This window comes from Notamacropus eugenii, chromosome 1 (genome assembly GCF_028372415.1).
Source record: "Notamacropus eugenii isolate mMacEug1 chromosome 1, mMacEug1.pri_v2, whole genome shotgun sequence".
NCBI classification, from domain to species: Eukaryota; Metazoa; Chordata; class Mammalia; order Diprotodontia; family Macropodidae; genus Notamacropus; species Notamacropus eugenii.
Genome location: NC_092872.1, coordinates 528,680,226 through 528,695,798, shown reverse-complemented (window position 1 = coordinate 528,695,798; position 15,573 = coordinate 528,680,226). Strand labels below are relative to the sequence as shown.

At 40.7% G+C, this 15,573-nt stretch overlaps 1 protein-coding gene across 3 annotated transcripts in view; it reads left to right on the top strand.

Annotated features, from left to right (window-relative positions):
- Nucleotides 1-4,415: 4,415 nt before the first annotated feature.
- The window catches only part of PPM1G (protein phosphatase, Mg2+/Mn2+ dependent 1G), a 30,574-nt gene continuing 19,416 nt past the window's right edge, over nt 4,416-15,573 (top strand). The window contains exon 1 of one of the 3 annotated variants that reach the window (XM_072634028.1): nt 4,416-5,127. In XM_072634028.1, coding sequence (XP_072490129.1) covers nt 5,089-5,127 — 39 coding nt within the window. In that variant the 5' untranslated portion in view covers nt 4,416-5,088. Of the gene's footprint in view, nt 5,128-5,595; nt 6,044-8,371; nt 8,491-15,573 lie in introns of those variants that run through there. The other 2 variants (XM_072634027.1, XM_072634029.1) reach the window with 2 other exon arrangements.

Below are 15,573 nucleotides of genomic sequence, written 5' to 3'. Positions count from 1 at the left end.
GGTGTGTGTGTGTGTGTGTGTGTGTGTGTGTGTGTGTGTGTGTGTGTGTGTTTGTGTGCATGTGTGAGTATGAGAGAAAGTAGACCTGAAAATAAAATAAAATTTAAATTAAAAAAAAAGGCAAGAAGTACACAGAGTTAGGAATGGAACCCAGAATGGAATGAAGATGTTTGTCCCAGGAACTTTCTTTAAAATGAAAGTTATGGACCAGGAGAACATTATACATTGTAAGAGCCACAGTATGTAAGCACTGTATCTGATAAACTTAGCCCTTCACATCAATGCAAGGACCTAAAACATTTCCAAAAGGATCATGATGCAAAATGCCATCTACATCCAGAAAAAGAACTACAGAGTTGGAATGCAGAATGAAGAAGACTATTTTCTCTTTTGTTGTTTTGTTTTTGCTCATCGCTTTTCGCATTCACTTTAATTCTTCTATGCAACATGACTAATGTGAAAATGTGTTTAATAAGAACAAATGTGTAGAACACATATAAGATTGCATGCCATCTTGGAAAGAGACGAGGGAGGGAGGGAGAGAAAATTTAAAACTTATAGAAGTGATTGTTGAAAACTAAAAATTAATTATATTTAAAAATGAAGGATAAACAACAACAACAACAAAATGAAAATTCTGGGAAGAATGACCAGTCTGAAGAAGGGAATAGATTGCTGCATCATGATGAAGAAGGAAGTTCAAAGAGTCAGGGGCAGAGACCAGAGAGGAAAGGAGTGAACTCTATGACGCAGTAAGAAATATTAGGACAAATCAAATAGAAGAAAATATAAAATCTTCTATCAAAAACAGCTGACCTGGAAAATAAGTCAAGGAGAGTCATTGGACTCCCTGAAAACCAATGAATTCTATATGTCAAGAAATCATAAATGAAAATTGCCTAGATCTATTAGAACCAGAGGAAAACCATAGCTTTCACTATACGAAGCTTTGTTGGCAAGGTGAAGTCTCTGAGTGTTAGCATTCTGTTCAGATTTCCCATAGCTTTGGTTCCAAAAAGCAAGTATTTTTAATTTCATGGCTGCAGTCACCATCTGCAGTGATCTTTGAGCCCAAGAATATAAAATCTGACAGCGTTTCCACTTCTTTTCCCTCAATTTGCCAGGAAGTAATGGGGACAGATGCAATGATTTTAGCTTTTTTTTTAAATATTAAGCTTGAAGCTAGTTTTTACACTCCCCTCTTTCACCCTTATAAAGAGATTCTTAATTCTTCTTTTTTCTGCCATCAAAGTGCTATTATCTGCATAACTGATATTGTGGATGTTTTTCACCACAATCTTAATTCCAGCTTTTGATTCATTCAGTCTGGCAGTTAGCACAGGGTACTCTGCATATAAATGAAATAGTGACAACATACAGTTTTGTTGTAATTATTTTCCAGTCTTGAACAAATTAGTTGTTCCATATTTAGTTCTAACTGTTGCTTCTTGACCCATGTACAAGTTCCTCAGGAGACAAATAAGATGATTTGGTACTTTCATCTCTTTGAGGACTTGCCACATTTTGTTGTGATCCAAACAAAGTAGATGTTTTTTTTCTGGAACTCTCTTGTTTTCTCAATAATCCAGACAATGTTGGCAATTTGGTCTCTAGTTCTGTGTCTTTGAAAACCAGCCTGCTCTTCTGGTAATTCTCAGTTCACATATTGCTGAAGCCTAGCTTTTAGAATCTTAAGCACAACCTTGCTGGCATGTAAAAGGAATGCAATTGTTTGGTAATTTCAACATTCTTTGGTGTTGCCCTTCTTTAGGACTGGGATGGAAATTGACCTTTTCTAAGTCAGTGGTCACTGTTGAATTTTCCAGATTTGCTGGCATATTGAGTGCAACAAACACTCAAACAGCATCATCTTTTAGGATTTTAAATATCTTAGCTGGAATTCTGTGAGTCAAAAAAATTTTGAAAGTGGCCTTTAAGATTGGACCTAGTACTAGTGTATGTGTAAGGGGAGACTGGCCATGAGAGAAGTGCTGTTTATGCAGTTCCCCACATGGAAGAGGCTGGGGTGCCTACTTCTTGGAGAATGTTGATGAAGTATAATGGAAGTGGCTTGGAGAGACTATAGCATGTATAGATGTTCTGTAACTGGTTCTGGTCTGCTAACCACATCAAGAGAAAGAGTCATTTGTTTGGCTGTGACTGTAGAACCAGAACTGGGATAGGGGAAGGAAAAGAGCATCTTTGAAAAGGCATTAGTCAGTCCTTCCTTGCTCTTGGTTTGACCTCTTTGGTTCACTTCTTCCTGGCTATTGGTGCTCCAGTGAGAGAAGAGAGACAGAGCCCTCTCCCTCTGAGATAACATTTAATTTTAGGTGGTGAAGATTAATTTAGGGGTCCCAACCTTTTGAGTTTCAAAAGGTCAAGAGAGTGAGCCATTCAAGGTCTAGGAGTCTGGGAGTTGAGTCCATTCTGAATTTTGCAGTCAGCTTGAAAAAGAGTGAGTAGTGACCTTCAGAATCATCACTCCATATCTCTTTTGCTCCAAGTTAGTTGAAATGAGACTTCAATTTTGGCAGTGATGCCACATTTGGTGTGACCAATGCTATGTAGAAACTGCACTAAATCTGAACCCATTTTCCTCAGATACCAAGTTGGTATACACTTAGAATGGAGGTTCAAGTTTCCAGGCTGCTGTACCTCCTTCCCAAGACTGGCAGAGAGGTAGGGCTGGGATAGTGAAGAAACCGTCCAAACCCTCAGGGGGTACCCCTAGAACTCTGAAGGGGAAAGGTAGCTGGCCTAGTTCTGGAATAGTAAATCCCAGAGTACTAAATACACATTTGTGAGCACCCTTGGTTATCTACACCCTTGGATGCCAATCTCCAGAATACTAATTCATCTTAAGTAGACTGAAAGGCCTCAAGGCAAGCAATCACACCCCACCTGTAGTCCTCTGAGTCCTTATCTATCTCTCTCAGACAAATTCAAAGCTCTGCTTGACCTAGTTAAAACAAGATACGTAACAGGGGTCTTCCAGGTTAACTGTACTAGAGCCCAGTTTCAGAAACATCTCATATAGACAACCCCATGACTTCCCAACCTGTGAGTATTGCTAATAAAAACTGTACTGTTCCCCTTTCTATATGTCTTTCTTTCTCTCTAGTGTTTACTGATATCTGAATCTAAACCTTTTGGTTTCAGGACTGTTTTACACTTTAAAAAATTATTGAGGACCCCAAAGAGCTTTTATGTAGATTCTATCCACCAATATTTACCATATTTGAAATGAAAATGGATAAATTGTTAAAATATCAAATATTAAAATGTTTATTAAAATAATACATTACATGTTAATATAAAATAAATTTCCATAAACAAAAAATAGTTAGAATTGCATTGTTTTACATGTTCTTTCAAATCTAACCTCTGCCTTAACAGAAGAAAACTGGATTCTCATATTTGCTTCTGCATTCAGTCTGTTGTAATATGTTGTTTTGAAGTATATGAAGGAAATTCAGTCTCACACAGATATGTAGTTGGAAAAGGGAGAAACATATTTAATAGTAGTATTATGTAAACAGTTTTGACCTTGAAGATCCCCTGAAAGGGAACAGAGACCCCATGGGTCTACAGTTTGAGAACTTAGAGTAGGGTCAAACTCAAATAGAAAAGGATGCCTGAGGGCATCATACGGATTTAGAAAACCGCAAATTAACATTATTGATGTTGTATTTTTATTTTTTTGTTAAACATCTCCCAATTACATTTTAATGTGATTTTGGCAGAACTTGTGAATTTTGACATCTCTGCTAAACTATAAGCTGTTGTCTAGGATTAAGCAGAACCTTTTAGGCAATTGTGCCTACTTCCCTAGCCTGGGAAGGAGATAGGGTTGAGAAGGTAACATTAACAGGGACATCCTGCCTTTTTACCCTACACTTTGAGCTGAGACTAAGGAGCTGGCCTGCCTCATGTCCCTGGGATTCACTCTCTCCCACCCACTTATCATGGAAAGGATACTTAACCTGTCAGCCCAGAGCTTAAAGTTCTGGGGTACGGGTCACATCATAATAGCTTTTATATTGCAAGTTTTTTAAAAAATTAAACTCATTTTCAGAGAAGGAAACTAAAGTAGAACAGAGGTTAAAATGATCTGCCCATGGGTCAGTCTGTTTGTGTCCATTTCTTCCATATCCCATTTGCAGTTTTCTTTGCTCCAGATGAGGAACTGAGGCCAATAGGGTTGAAGACAGGGTCGCATAGATTTGAACTTTGAGAGATGAGTATTTTCCATTTCAGGCCCATCCTTCTATCTACTGCACCACAGATATAAAATGTCTGGGCTAGAATTGGAACTCAGGTCTTCTTGATTTCAGGGCACTACCCAGCTGCTGCACAGAAGAGTTAATTTACTATGATTAGTATTCCTGACTTCAAAGACCTTCCCCAGAGTCTTAGTGTGTCACAGCTCCTTCCCATCTCTCAGCATTATCTGTCTTTCCATAGTCTCTCCTTCTGGTCTTCACTTCCTTTATCAGTGATATCATTTCTTACTCTCCTTCCTTTCGTCCTGACTCACTTTCTGGTCAATTTCTTCTTCCTTGTCTGTTTCCATTTTTTTCTCCCTCACTCCTCTCCTCCCTCTGAGCTCTGCACGCCTTCAGAGTCTCAGTTTCCTATATGTGCCGTGGCCTGGGCTAGAGATTTCCTTTTTTTCATTGATTTATTTGTTCTCAGTTTTCTACAGTCACTTCCCTAAATCTTCCCTTTTCTCCCTCTCCCTCCCCCTCGAGGTTTCACGAACGCAGGGAAACCCAGAACAGGACACTTCCACCACAGCAGATCCGCAACTCTTTTGGCTTTTATCATCTTAAGCGCATAATCTTTACCATTGTTGACTCTCTTGGCGGTCTGTTGCAGCCCCTTCTCAGGATGTTTTTTAAGCGCCTAAAATAAAATATATAGGATTTCAAAGGTAAACACCAAAGGTTAGTAAAAAACATTTTTTTCTATGCAAGTTCAAGGAGCCCCTGCAATCTATTCGTGGAGCTGTTTGGATCTTAGGTGAAAGACCCCCGTCTTCGAGGGGTTACTCGTCCAGGGTTACGAAGCCGGGCTGTGTGAGGAATGAGACTCGAACTCGGATCTTCCGGCTTTCCTCTTCAGGTGAAGCAAAGCGGTTAATATAAAATCTTGAATTTACTTCACTTCCTATGCCTGCCAGGTGCCTAGCACAGTGCTAAACGCGGGACGGTGGGGTAAAGAGACAAAGACCCTCCCCCCGCCCCCCCCCACAAGAAAAAGGCGGAAACTGCCCTCGGGGAGTTTACATTGCCAAAGTTAAGCGGAAGTGAGTCTTGCGATCAGTCGGACTATGGTCCGTATGGGAGAGAGGGAGAAAGGGAGAAAGGTGGGAAAAACAAGCGAGGAGAGAAGCGCGGGCAGAGCCTGGGCCGGAAGCGGCCGCGGCCCACGGCTCCGCCCAGCGGCCTCTCGTCAGCCGGAGCCCGGGCCTACAGCTCGCCTGGGCCCCGCCTCTTGGGACCCAGCAGCCGTTGGAGGGCGTGGCCAGAAGGCTGAGTCTCGCGGGAAATTCCGTTGGCGGGGCTGTTGTCCCTGGCGGGGGAGCGGGGCACAGTTGCTAAGGAAATGACTCTTAAGCACCGCCCCATCTGGCCGGGCGGGGTCTCCTCCTGGCGCTATTTCCGGTTCCGCTCCCCCTTAGATCCCTCGGTCCCGTTACCGCGGCCGCCGCCTCCTCCAGCCCTCGGTCGTCGTCCTCCCTCTCAGGCTTCGCGCCTCTCGCCGGCACGTCGCCTTGGCCACGCCTTCCTTTCTGTCCGCTCCCTGCGGCGCGTGCCCCCGGAGCTCTTGCGCCGGGACGGGTCACGGCTTCTCTCGCCCGCCCTGCCCATCTGCCGGGCCTTCAGACGTCGCGATGGGCGCGTATCTGTCCCAGCCTAACACGGTGAAGAGCTCTGGGGATGGGGAGGGCACCGCGGGCCCTGGGGGACACGGCACCCCGCGCCTGCCGCTGCCCTACGGCTTCTCGGCCATGCAAGGCTGGCGCGTCTCGATGGAGGTAATTGCGGGAAGGAGGCAGACCCCGCCGGCCGGGCAACCGCTGGGAGCTGGGAGGCGGCGTGCGGGTGCTGACCTCACGTGGAGTAGAAGAGGCACGTTCTGGGGCCCCTGAGCTCGGAGCGGGCAGACCCTGGGCTCCACGGAGGCGCGCCTCAGGTCTCCCCCCGCCCCCCAGCCGGCTCCCGTCCCTCCCGGGTTTCGCGGGCCGCTCGCCCGCGCTTTGGACGTGAGCCGCGTGAACTCGGGTGTTATCAGCCCTTGTCTGCCGCCTGGCCTCCCTGGAGGGTTAAAGGGAAGGGAGGAAAAGGAGCCCCCCCCCCCCCCCCCGACGGTTTTGACATGTAGTGTGTGTGTGTACGTCCACACCGAATGGGAAGGCCTCGTTTGGGTGGGGAGGCCGCCTAAGTGGAATGCTGAGCAGGCGTTCTGCTTTGGATCTTTCAAACTCCCAAGTTGCTGTTGCTTGGCACTGTATGGGGTTAATTCCAAGGCCCCAAGCTGGCCTTCCAGAATCTGTCATTAAGAGTGAACCTTGGGAAAGAGATCATTTTTTTTAGTCTTTTAACATACTCAAGTTAACTGTCTTGGATCTCTTTCATTCCAGCTCAGTGTTTCTTCTTAAACTTCTCAAAAATTAGCATTGTCGTGGTCAGCTGCTAACTTTGAAGTGGCCAGCTGCCTGTAGTGCGTTTGCTTGCTGTCATCTGTGCCTTTTTTTTTTTTTTAACAAACTTTAATTGCTTTCGTCAACTTTCTTTTCTGTGACTTTTACTTGAACAGTTTCTTCTCTTGTATTTTTGTAAGGAATCCTTTTTTACTCCTTTTAGGAGAATGGACATAGCCAAGAAAAAGTTGTTTAGTTGGAGTTATGTTTGAAAATGCAGGGAAGGGTATCAGGTATTAGTACTAAAAAAAATAAAGAGGACAGAGATAGATGCTCTTTAGCACTTCTGTCTTCCTTAATGACTTATCTCCTAGGTCAAAAAGAGAGGGGTGTGTGAGTGAATGGGAGAAGAGGGGAATATGTCCAGAAGAAAGACTGGAGTGAGACAATGGATTAAGGCAGTAGGGATTAAAACCGGTGTTTTATCTGTCAAGGCTTGCTCTGTAGGTATTACTCTTGGGGATTCTCTCTGCCCCACCCCTTCCCCTTGATTTAGCTCCAGAATGGCAGCATGGAATTAAACAGTTTCGTTTTTAGGTTCAAGTTCTGTAGCTGAATAATCAGTCTCTTTTGTCTGTTACAACCAACAGCCGTGATAAATTGTGTGACCAGGTTGCTGAAGAGGACTGAATGGGTGGCATCTTTGTACTGTTTCTCTCCCCCAATAATATTATAAAGTTTCTTAAGGTCAGGGACAGTGTCTGCATTTTTGTGTAATTCCCCACAATACGCAGTGTAGTAGGAATGGTGGATGTACAGGTTGGAACTTTAGCATGGTTTAAAGGTCAGCCCTATTACCTTAAGGGAGATGTGGATTGGGTGATTTGGGGAGGTTCCTTTCATTTCTACAATTTTTCCATTGAGAGTCTTTGTTATGGTCTTATAATTTGTTTGGAACGTATATGCAATATGGCAGGATTTTTTCTTCAGGTTTCCTCATTCCATACATTTTCTCTCCGTGTTAAATATGTGAAATGGTCTGTTTCTTCAGCTTTTCTTTCTATTTTAGTTGCTGCCATTCTTTGGCAATAATATTTATAGTTTCTTATTTTAACTTAATTGTCTGGATCTAGATCCGCTTATTCCATTTATTTGTCCCATTCAGCCAACATTGTTCAGTATTCCTACTAGACCTTTTCATTTTGCCCATGAGTATAGACAGGCTGATCAACAAAGGTCTGCGTATCATGCAGTGATTTTTAGCGGCCCATGATCTAAATTTTCCCTCTGAGAGATTGACTGCTAAAGGTGTTTGAATTTTCTAATGTGCTTTAAAAAAAAAAGATCTCTCCCTCTTCACATGCCTGGATATCTTTCATGAAACTCTTCCTAAATTATCTTCTGTATTGAATAGATACTCTGTAAGACCCTAGTACATTATTGCTAAGAAGAATTTTACATTTTTTATACTTTAAGGCTTAAATCTCCATGGCTTAACACTTCCCATTAATAAAAGTCCCTTACTTAACCTGTTTGGTCCTGCTGGTTTAGATTTGGGAAGTTTATTATCCTAATAAACTTTTACAACATTTGGTAAATCCTTGTTGCATAGGTCCAGCATATCAGAATGTGCTACTTACTGTACCTTTTTCTCTTGAGTCAGGGGTGGCAACTGTCACATTCACCTTCACATTTTATTCTCCCTGCCTTTCTCTAGCCTCTTTCACTGTGGTACCAAGGTGCCTTGACTGAGGAGGTGTAATCCAGACACAACAAACAGGGAGTTCCCCCTCCCTTGTCTCATCATGCTTTGGAGGGACCCTGAGACCAAGCTGGTTGAGGTGTGTGGGAGCAGAGTGTGAATTTGGTGGTGATGGTTGGGGAGAGGGGTAGCGGGTTGGGAGGTAGGGAGTGGATGGATGGGTAAGCTTAAATTTTGCAACTTCTGATGGACTAAAGATCATTGGATAGATATTGCTTTCAAAGATAGCTCTGAATGTCTTGACCTTTGGTGTTAAAAGCTAGTTTTAATGGTGAGTCTGTATCTTTTAGGTTCTTTTACATCCTTTCTTCTTCTAGTGGTTCTTGAGCCAGGAATCCTTTATCTTTCTAATGTCTCTGTAGATATCTGTGTTATTTGTGATGCAGTGATTTTTTAAAACAGGTTTGTGACCTTCTAAAACAGAAGCTGTGGACTTGGGGAGAAGGAGCCTTGGATAGGTATGGGCTGTGTAATTGAACTGACTTTTTTCCCCCAGCCTTTAAAGTCTGCAGAACTAAGGGAAGAAAAAGCTATAAAGCTCCAGATCTATGTTTTTGAATTGATAAGATCTTTAAGGACTTGTATATTTTTTGGTGGAGATGTGATGGGGTTAGAGAAGTTCTTAATACATGTCTTATAATAACAAGATAAAGTTTTAGAACTGTTGGGTTGAATGGATGTCTTAGTTTAACCCGACTTAAGAAAAGATACATCAGGGCCTACCAGCAGATGAATAGAAAGTGTTTAAAACAATTGGCTGTGGAAAATTACTTGACTGAGGCCTTAAAAAGTCTGACCAGCCAGAAAGCATTGGACTTAGTTTTGGGAGAGACAGTGGCATGTTAGAGCAATGCCCTGGGAGTTAGGAGGCCTCTGCATTCTAGTGCAAAGTACTTCATGCTCCAGAACCTTAACTTTGAGAGATTTGGATGAAATGAAGAAAGGAAGAACTTTTCTAGACTTTGAGGAATGGTGTATCTGGGCTTGAGGCTCATAAATCTGCCTTTTATGTACCCTGTACCTTAGTTTCTCATCTGATAGCATTGTGATCTTCTTGAAGGCAGAAACTACTTTTTTTCATCTTTGTCTCTCCAATTTACAATGCAGTGCATAGAGTAGGTACTTAATAAATGTTTGTTGAATTAACTAATTTTAGTGACTGAAAAAGAATAAATTAAAAGAATCTTAGAACACTACATGAGCCTAGTTTTTTAGTCAGGGCCATGGTAATAACTGGCTGATAGGAGAAAGAGTAGCCTGGGATCTAGTTTGACTTGAGGAGATGCAATATACATATGACAGATGTGATATTTTCTTTGCAGGTTTCGGGCTCCCTTTAAAACTGAGATGGAATAGTTTTGTACGAGAATTTTTTTAAAGAAGTGGCCTTAAGTACAACTTACAATGGACAAAAGTCATTGAAAGACAGTTTTAGAAATTTTCTGACAACGCTGAAGTTGTCTCTTCGTTAGCTCAGTGAAAATGAGCAAAATATTTCTCCTTTTTATTCTCTGCAGTGTAAAGTATCTGTCAAGCACTTATATAGGTTTGGTAAGACTTTGTGATCACTCAGAGTGGATGATTTTGGGGCTTGTTATCACATGCCTAATTTTTTTCAAAGCATTTTGAGGGCTTTTATTACGGTTATAGCGGTCTGTTGTAATAAGGTGGGAATATATTCCAATTGCTCTAGGATTTTTTTGGCTAAAAGTTTTTTATGATGTGATAAACTAAAGTTGGTGTGGTCTTGATTGAAGGACATTGTGCCTTCTAGTAAAATTATAGACTGGCTATCTTTGGGATTTCCTAGAAATGATGCTCAAAATGCTCTGATTCTGTATCATAAAAGGTTCAACAGAATTTCTTTTGCACTGAGAACACTTTGTACTTAGAATGGAAGATTTGGAGTAGTTGAACCATTAATCTTGGTGCAAGAGTTAATTTCAGATGTGCAGTGGGTTATAGGATTTGATATAAAAATGTGTGAGTCCTAATGGTGGAAAAATTTTAGGTACCTAATAGGCAACTCGATGGCTGAGTGGATAGAATGCTGGGCCTGGAGTAAGAAATAACTGAGTTCAAATCCAGCCTCAGACATTTACTAGCTGTGTGACTCTGCACACGTAAGTCACTTAACCTCTGTTTTCCTTAATTCGCTGGAGAAGGAAATGGCAAACCAGTATCTTTGCCAAAAACACCCCATGGATAGTATTGGCATGCTATGGTTCATGAGGTCATGGAGAGTTGGACATAACTGAACAGTAAAAACAACAGTTTCTAATATTGTGACATTCATATGTGATAGCAAAAGGGATGTTGTGGATAACTAAAGGAGTCTCTTGGATTGGCATTGGAAGCTAAAGTTTTTAGATTTGCGATCTAATCCCCTGGTAATTAAGAGCAGTACCTACTTTTGCTGAACCACACTCTAACCCACTCTTTACCTAGAGTGCATTCAATTTAGTTAATTAGTCTGGAAGAATCAAATCAACTTTTAAAATACAGCAGTGCATTTTTGGTTTTTATAACCCATATAGATATATTCCCATATTCCTCATATTTCAAAGAGAGATGGGTATTTCAAGTTTTAAGAGACCTTTTCTTTTTACTATACCATTTCCTCATTATCTTTGAGACCATTGAAGGCTGTATTTGGAATCTTATACATCGGAGACATTCTGAACAAATTTATTTGCACTCTTAGTCCTTTCCTTGCCTCTCACAGTTCTCTCTGTTCAGTTATCTTCTCAAGACTTAGTACTTTTAGAGGTCCTGAAGGGCTTAGATTTGTGTGCACAAATTTGCAGAGAGACAGATCCCAGGTCTGTTATCTCCCATTTCCATATGCTACTTTTAACAAACATGTTGTTTGTAGAGGCACAACTATATAGAACCAAACTTAAATGTCACTGCTAAGTAGAACCTTTCAACTGAACTTTGATTCCTATTTAATGAATGATTTTATTTGCTTTTACTAGACATGTAAAACCTATAATCTTGTAACCTATAAAAGATCCTCTGGGAAGGAGAGGGAAAAGGAAGGAAAGAGGGCATCTAGATGCTACTTTGTACCAAGTGCTTTACAGATATTATCCCATTTGATCCTCACAACAACCCTGGGTGGAAGAGGTTCTTATTATCCCCATTTTATGCTTGGGGAAACTGAGGCAGGCAGTGATTAAGTGACTTTCCCAGGGTCACACAATTAAGTAAGTGCCTTGGACTGAATTTGAACTCAGGTCTTCCTAACTCTGAATCTGTTGCTGTCTCTGTTGGCCCACCTAGCTGCTTCTATAAACTTTGACTCAATGCCATCTCCAGCCTTCTGTGACCTGTTGAATATTTAACACTTACTGAAATATATATGCTATTGTCATTCGAAATTGCCATGTTTCATGTTTAAATAACATTTTGGATTGAAGAGTCAAAAGTGTTGCTTGGTGAAGGTGAGAGGCAGAGGTAGGGACTAGAAGATAGCTGGGCTAGAACCACAGGTAATAGGAAGACAGTGCAGATGGTGTGTTCAGGGCTCATAGCTTCAGTTTCTGGAAAACATGCAAGTCTGAAGAAGACTCCCAAAATATGAGAAGTTTTTCCAAGGAGCTTATAATGGTCACTTTTAAGAATGGTTGGGTGAGCTGAGGCATAAGGGGAAAAGTGACTGGATTGGATTGAAGACATGGTGGCATCTCATTAGAGGGACCTAGTTCCTTGCCTAATGAACTATTTACATCAGAGGTTGGCTCTGCAGGCTTTCATTTGTGATCTTAACATTTCCATTCTCACTGTTGTCCTAAGGAAGACCTCTCAACATTTCATTATTTATTTATTCATTCATTTATATTAAAATGTAGTAATAAAATATTTTAATAATTTTTAGTTCCATATTATCTCCCTCCACCCTTTTTCCCATCTGAAGAAGGCGGGAAATACAATATACATTAAATTATGAAGTCACACAATACATTATTACATGTAAAATCATGCAAAACTTATTTCCATATTAGCCATGTTACAAAAAAAAGGAAAGAAAAAGTGAAAAAAATTTACTTCCATCTACACTCAGACTCTTATCAGTTCTCTCTCTAGAAATAGATAGCATTTTTCATCATAAGTCCTTTGGAAGTAGATCATTTTATTGATCAGAATAGCCAAGTCATTCCCTATTGATCATCTTTACAACATGTATGCAAAACATTTCTACATTTGCCATGGTGGGGGGGTTGAGGAGTCAAGAAAAAAAAAGAAAAACTATATGCTTCAGTCTGCACTCTGAATCCATCAGTTCTCTATCTGGAGGTGCACAGTATATCATGAGTCTTTTGGAGTTGTGGGGGATCATTGTGTTGATCAAAGTCACCAAGTCTTTTACTTAGTTGATTATCTTTACAATATTGCTATTTCTGTGTAGATTGTTATCTTGGCTCTGTCCACTTCACTTTGCATCAGTTCATATAAATCTTTCTAAATTTTTCTGAAACCATACCTTCATCATTTCTTATAGCACACAAACTACTCCATCACATTCAGATACCATAACTTCTTAACATTTTGTTTAGAAGCAGTGACAGGTTCTTGTAGGCAAGAGACCATGTCATTTATATTTGTAAGTCCTTAATATTAGTGATTTGCATGCCGAAGTTAATAGATTAATGAAGAAGCATTTATTAAACACTGTGCAAAGTAGTTATTTGAGTGAGTGAATGAATGAAAAGTATATCTTAAGTACTTACTAAGTGCAAAACACTGCATGCTAAATACTGGGTATAGAGATAGAAAAGTAAGATGGTTCTTCTCAAGGAACTCTCTTTTTTTTATTTATTTAAGTTTTCAACATTCATTTCCACAAAATTTTGCATTCCAAGTTTTCTCCCCATTTTCTCCCCTCCCCCCACCCCAAAACGCCAAGCATTCTAATTACCCCTATAACCAATCTGCCCTCCCTTCTAACATCCCTCCCTTCCCTTATTCCCTTCTTCTCTTTTGCCCTATAGGGCAAGATAAATTTCTGTACCCCATTACCTATATTTCTTATTTTCTAGTTGTATGCAAGAACAATACTCAACAGTTGTTCCTAAAACTTCGAGTAAGGAACTCACTTTCTAATGGAAACAGCACATATAAGGGATTTCAGCTGCAAGTCAGATGGAAAGTTCTCATGGTCCTTAGGGTGCAGTAGTAAAATAACTAGTATTGCATCTTCTTAAATGTCATTCCTATTGATAAAATCATATCTGTTTCTGATATTGAATGTTTTAACAGTGTCAGGGACTTCGGTGTCAAGAACTTTCTTCTCCAGGTCTTCCGGAGATAGGGCCCCTGAAGAAGCTTCAGTGCTCACTGAAGCAGATGTCAGGTCATATCACAGGGTTTGCTTCTGGGGATGATGTCTGAGAGATGTCTGGAAACAGGACCACTGGTCTAGGAGAGGCTGCAACTAACTCCTGGTACTCTTGGATTGACATGTCCATTGGTAGTAGTTGGTCAGAGATTAATATTGCAGGGTGAGAAAAGTGGTCCTTTTTTTCATAGTAACTATTCCCCTCAGTGATGGCTATAAGACCTCTAGGCTCAGAAAGAGAGCTAACCATCCATGGGGCACTGCTAGGCTATCGTAATTAGGGTTGAAAGAATGAGTTGTGGCCATATCATCACCATTATCTTTTTTTTAAAATTTTTTTTTAATGCTTTATTTTTTAATTATATATTTATTTTCAGTTTTCAACATTCACTTCTACAAGATTGTGAATTCCAAATTTTCTCCCCATCCCTCTCCTCACCCCCCTAGGACAGCATGCACCCCAGCCTCCTCTGCTACCAATCTGCCCTCCCTTCTCTCACCCCCCCTTTTCCCTTTTCCTTCCCCTCTATTTTCCTGGAGGGCAAGATAGATTTTTATGCTCCATTGCCTGTACATCTTATTTCCCAGTTGCATGCAAAAACAATTTTTAACATTCATTTTTAAAGCTTTGAGTTTCCACATTCTCTCCCTATCTCCCTCCCCATCCATCCTCATCAAGAAAGCAAGCAATTTGATATAGATCATATATGCAAAACACTTCCATAACAGTCATGTTGCAAAAGACTAACCACATTTCCCTCTATCCTGTCCTGCCCTCCATTTACTCCATTCTCTCCCTTGACCTGTCCCCCCACAATAGTGTTTGCTTCTGATTACCCCTTTCCCCAAGCTGCCATCCCTTCTATTATCCTCTCTTTGCTATCCCCTTTCCCCCCTGCCTTCCTGCAGGGTAAGGTAGATTTCCATACCCAATTGAGTGTGTGTCCTCACCATTATCTTACAAGGTGTACTGGTGGTCCCTTTCTAAACTTTTTTTGCAGGCTTTCTTTTTCTCCTTTAGGTAATTTCTTTTTTTAGGAACCATAAAACTATTGCATGTAAATTGGTTTGCTTATAAACATGTGTTTTATTTACTACACCTAAAAGTCTACTAGACTAAACGTATAGTTATTCAAATATTTGTTAAAAATTATCACCTTAATTGGTATAATTATATCATTAATAATAGTGGTAGATTTCTCAGATTAATTGTTTAGAAGGTCTAAAAACTGGTTCTTAACAGCTTCTAGGTCCTCCCCCACCTTTTTTTTTTTTTTTTTTTTGCTGTCATCACTACAAAGAGGAAAGAGGTTGCATTATGAAGAGTATTTTGTACTTTGCTTGTTTCGTGGGTTGACAAAAACATAACCATCTTAGTGACCAACCTTCTGGTGATAGCCTCTACATTTAAATATCTAGGTTGATACCTTCAGACATAGTCTGTCACTGATCTATATCTGAGGCTTCCTGGATCTTTCAGTTCTTGTATTCTGCTACTGTAACTTTCAGAAATTCAGAATCATCCCATAATGCAACATCAAAATAGGATTTTTTTCTTTTTTTGAGGCAGTTGGAGTTAAGTGACTTGCCTAGGGTCACACAGTTAATAAGTGTCTGAGGCTGAATTTGAACTCAGCTTCTCCTGACTCTAGGGCTGGTGTTCTATCCATTGTGCCACCTAGCTGCCCCTTCAAGGTAGGATTTTGATGGAATCTGGCATGTTTTAATTTTGCCAGTTTGAAAATCAGAGGACATCTGGCATAGTGAGTGGATAGAGTGGAAAAAGATCTGAGAGTTTTAGTGGACTGCAAGATCAACATG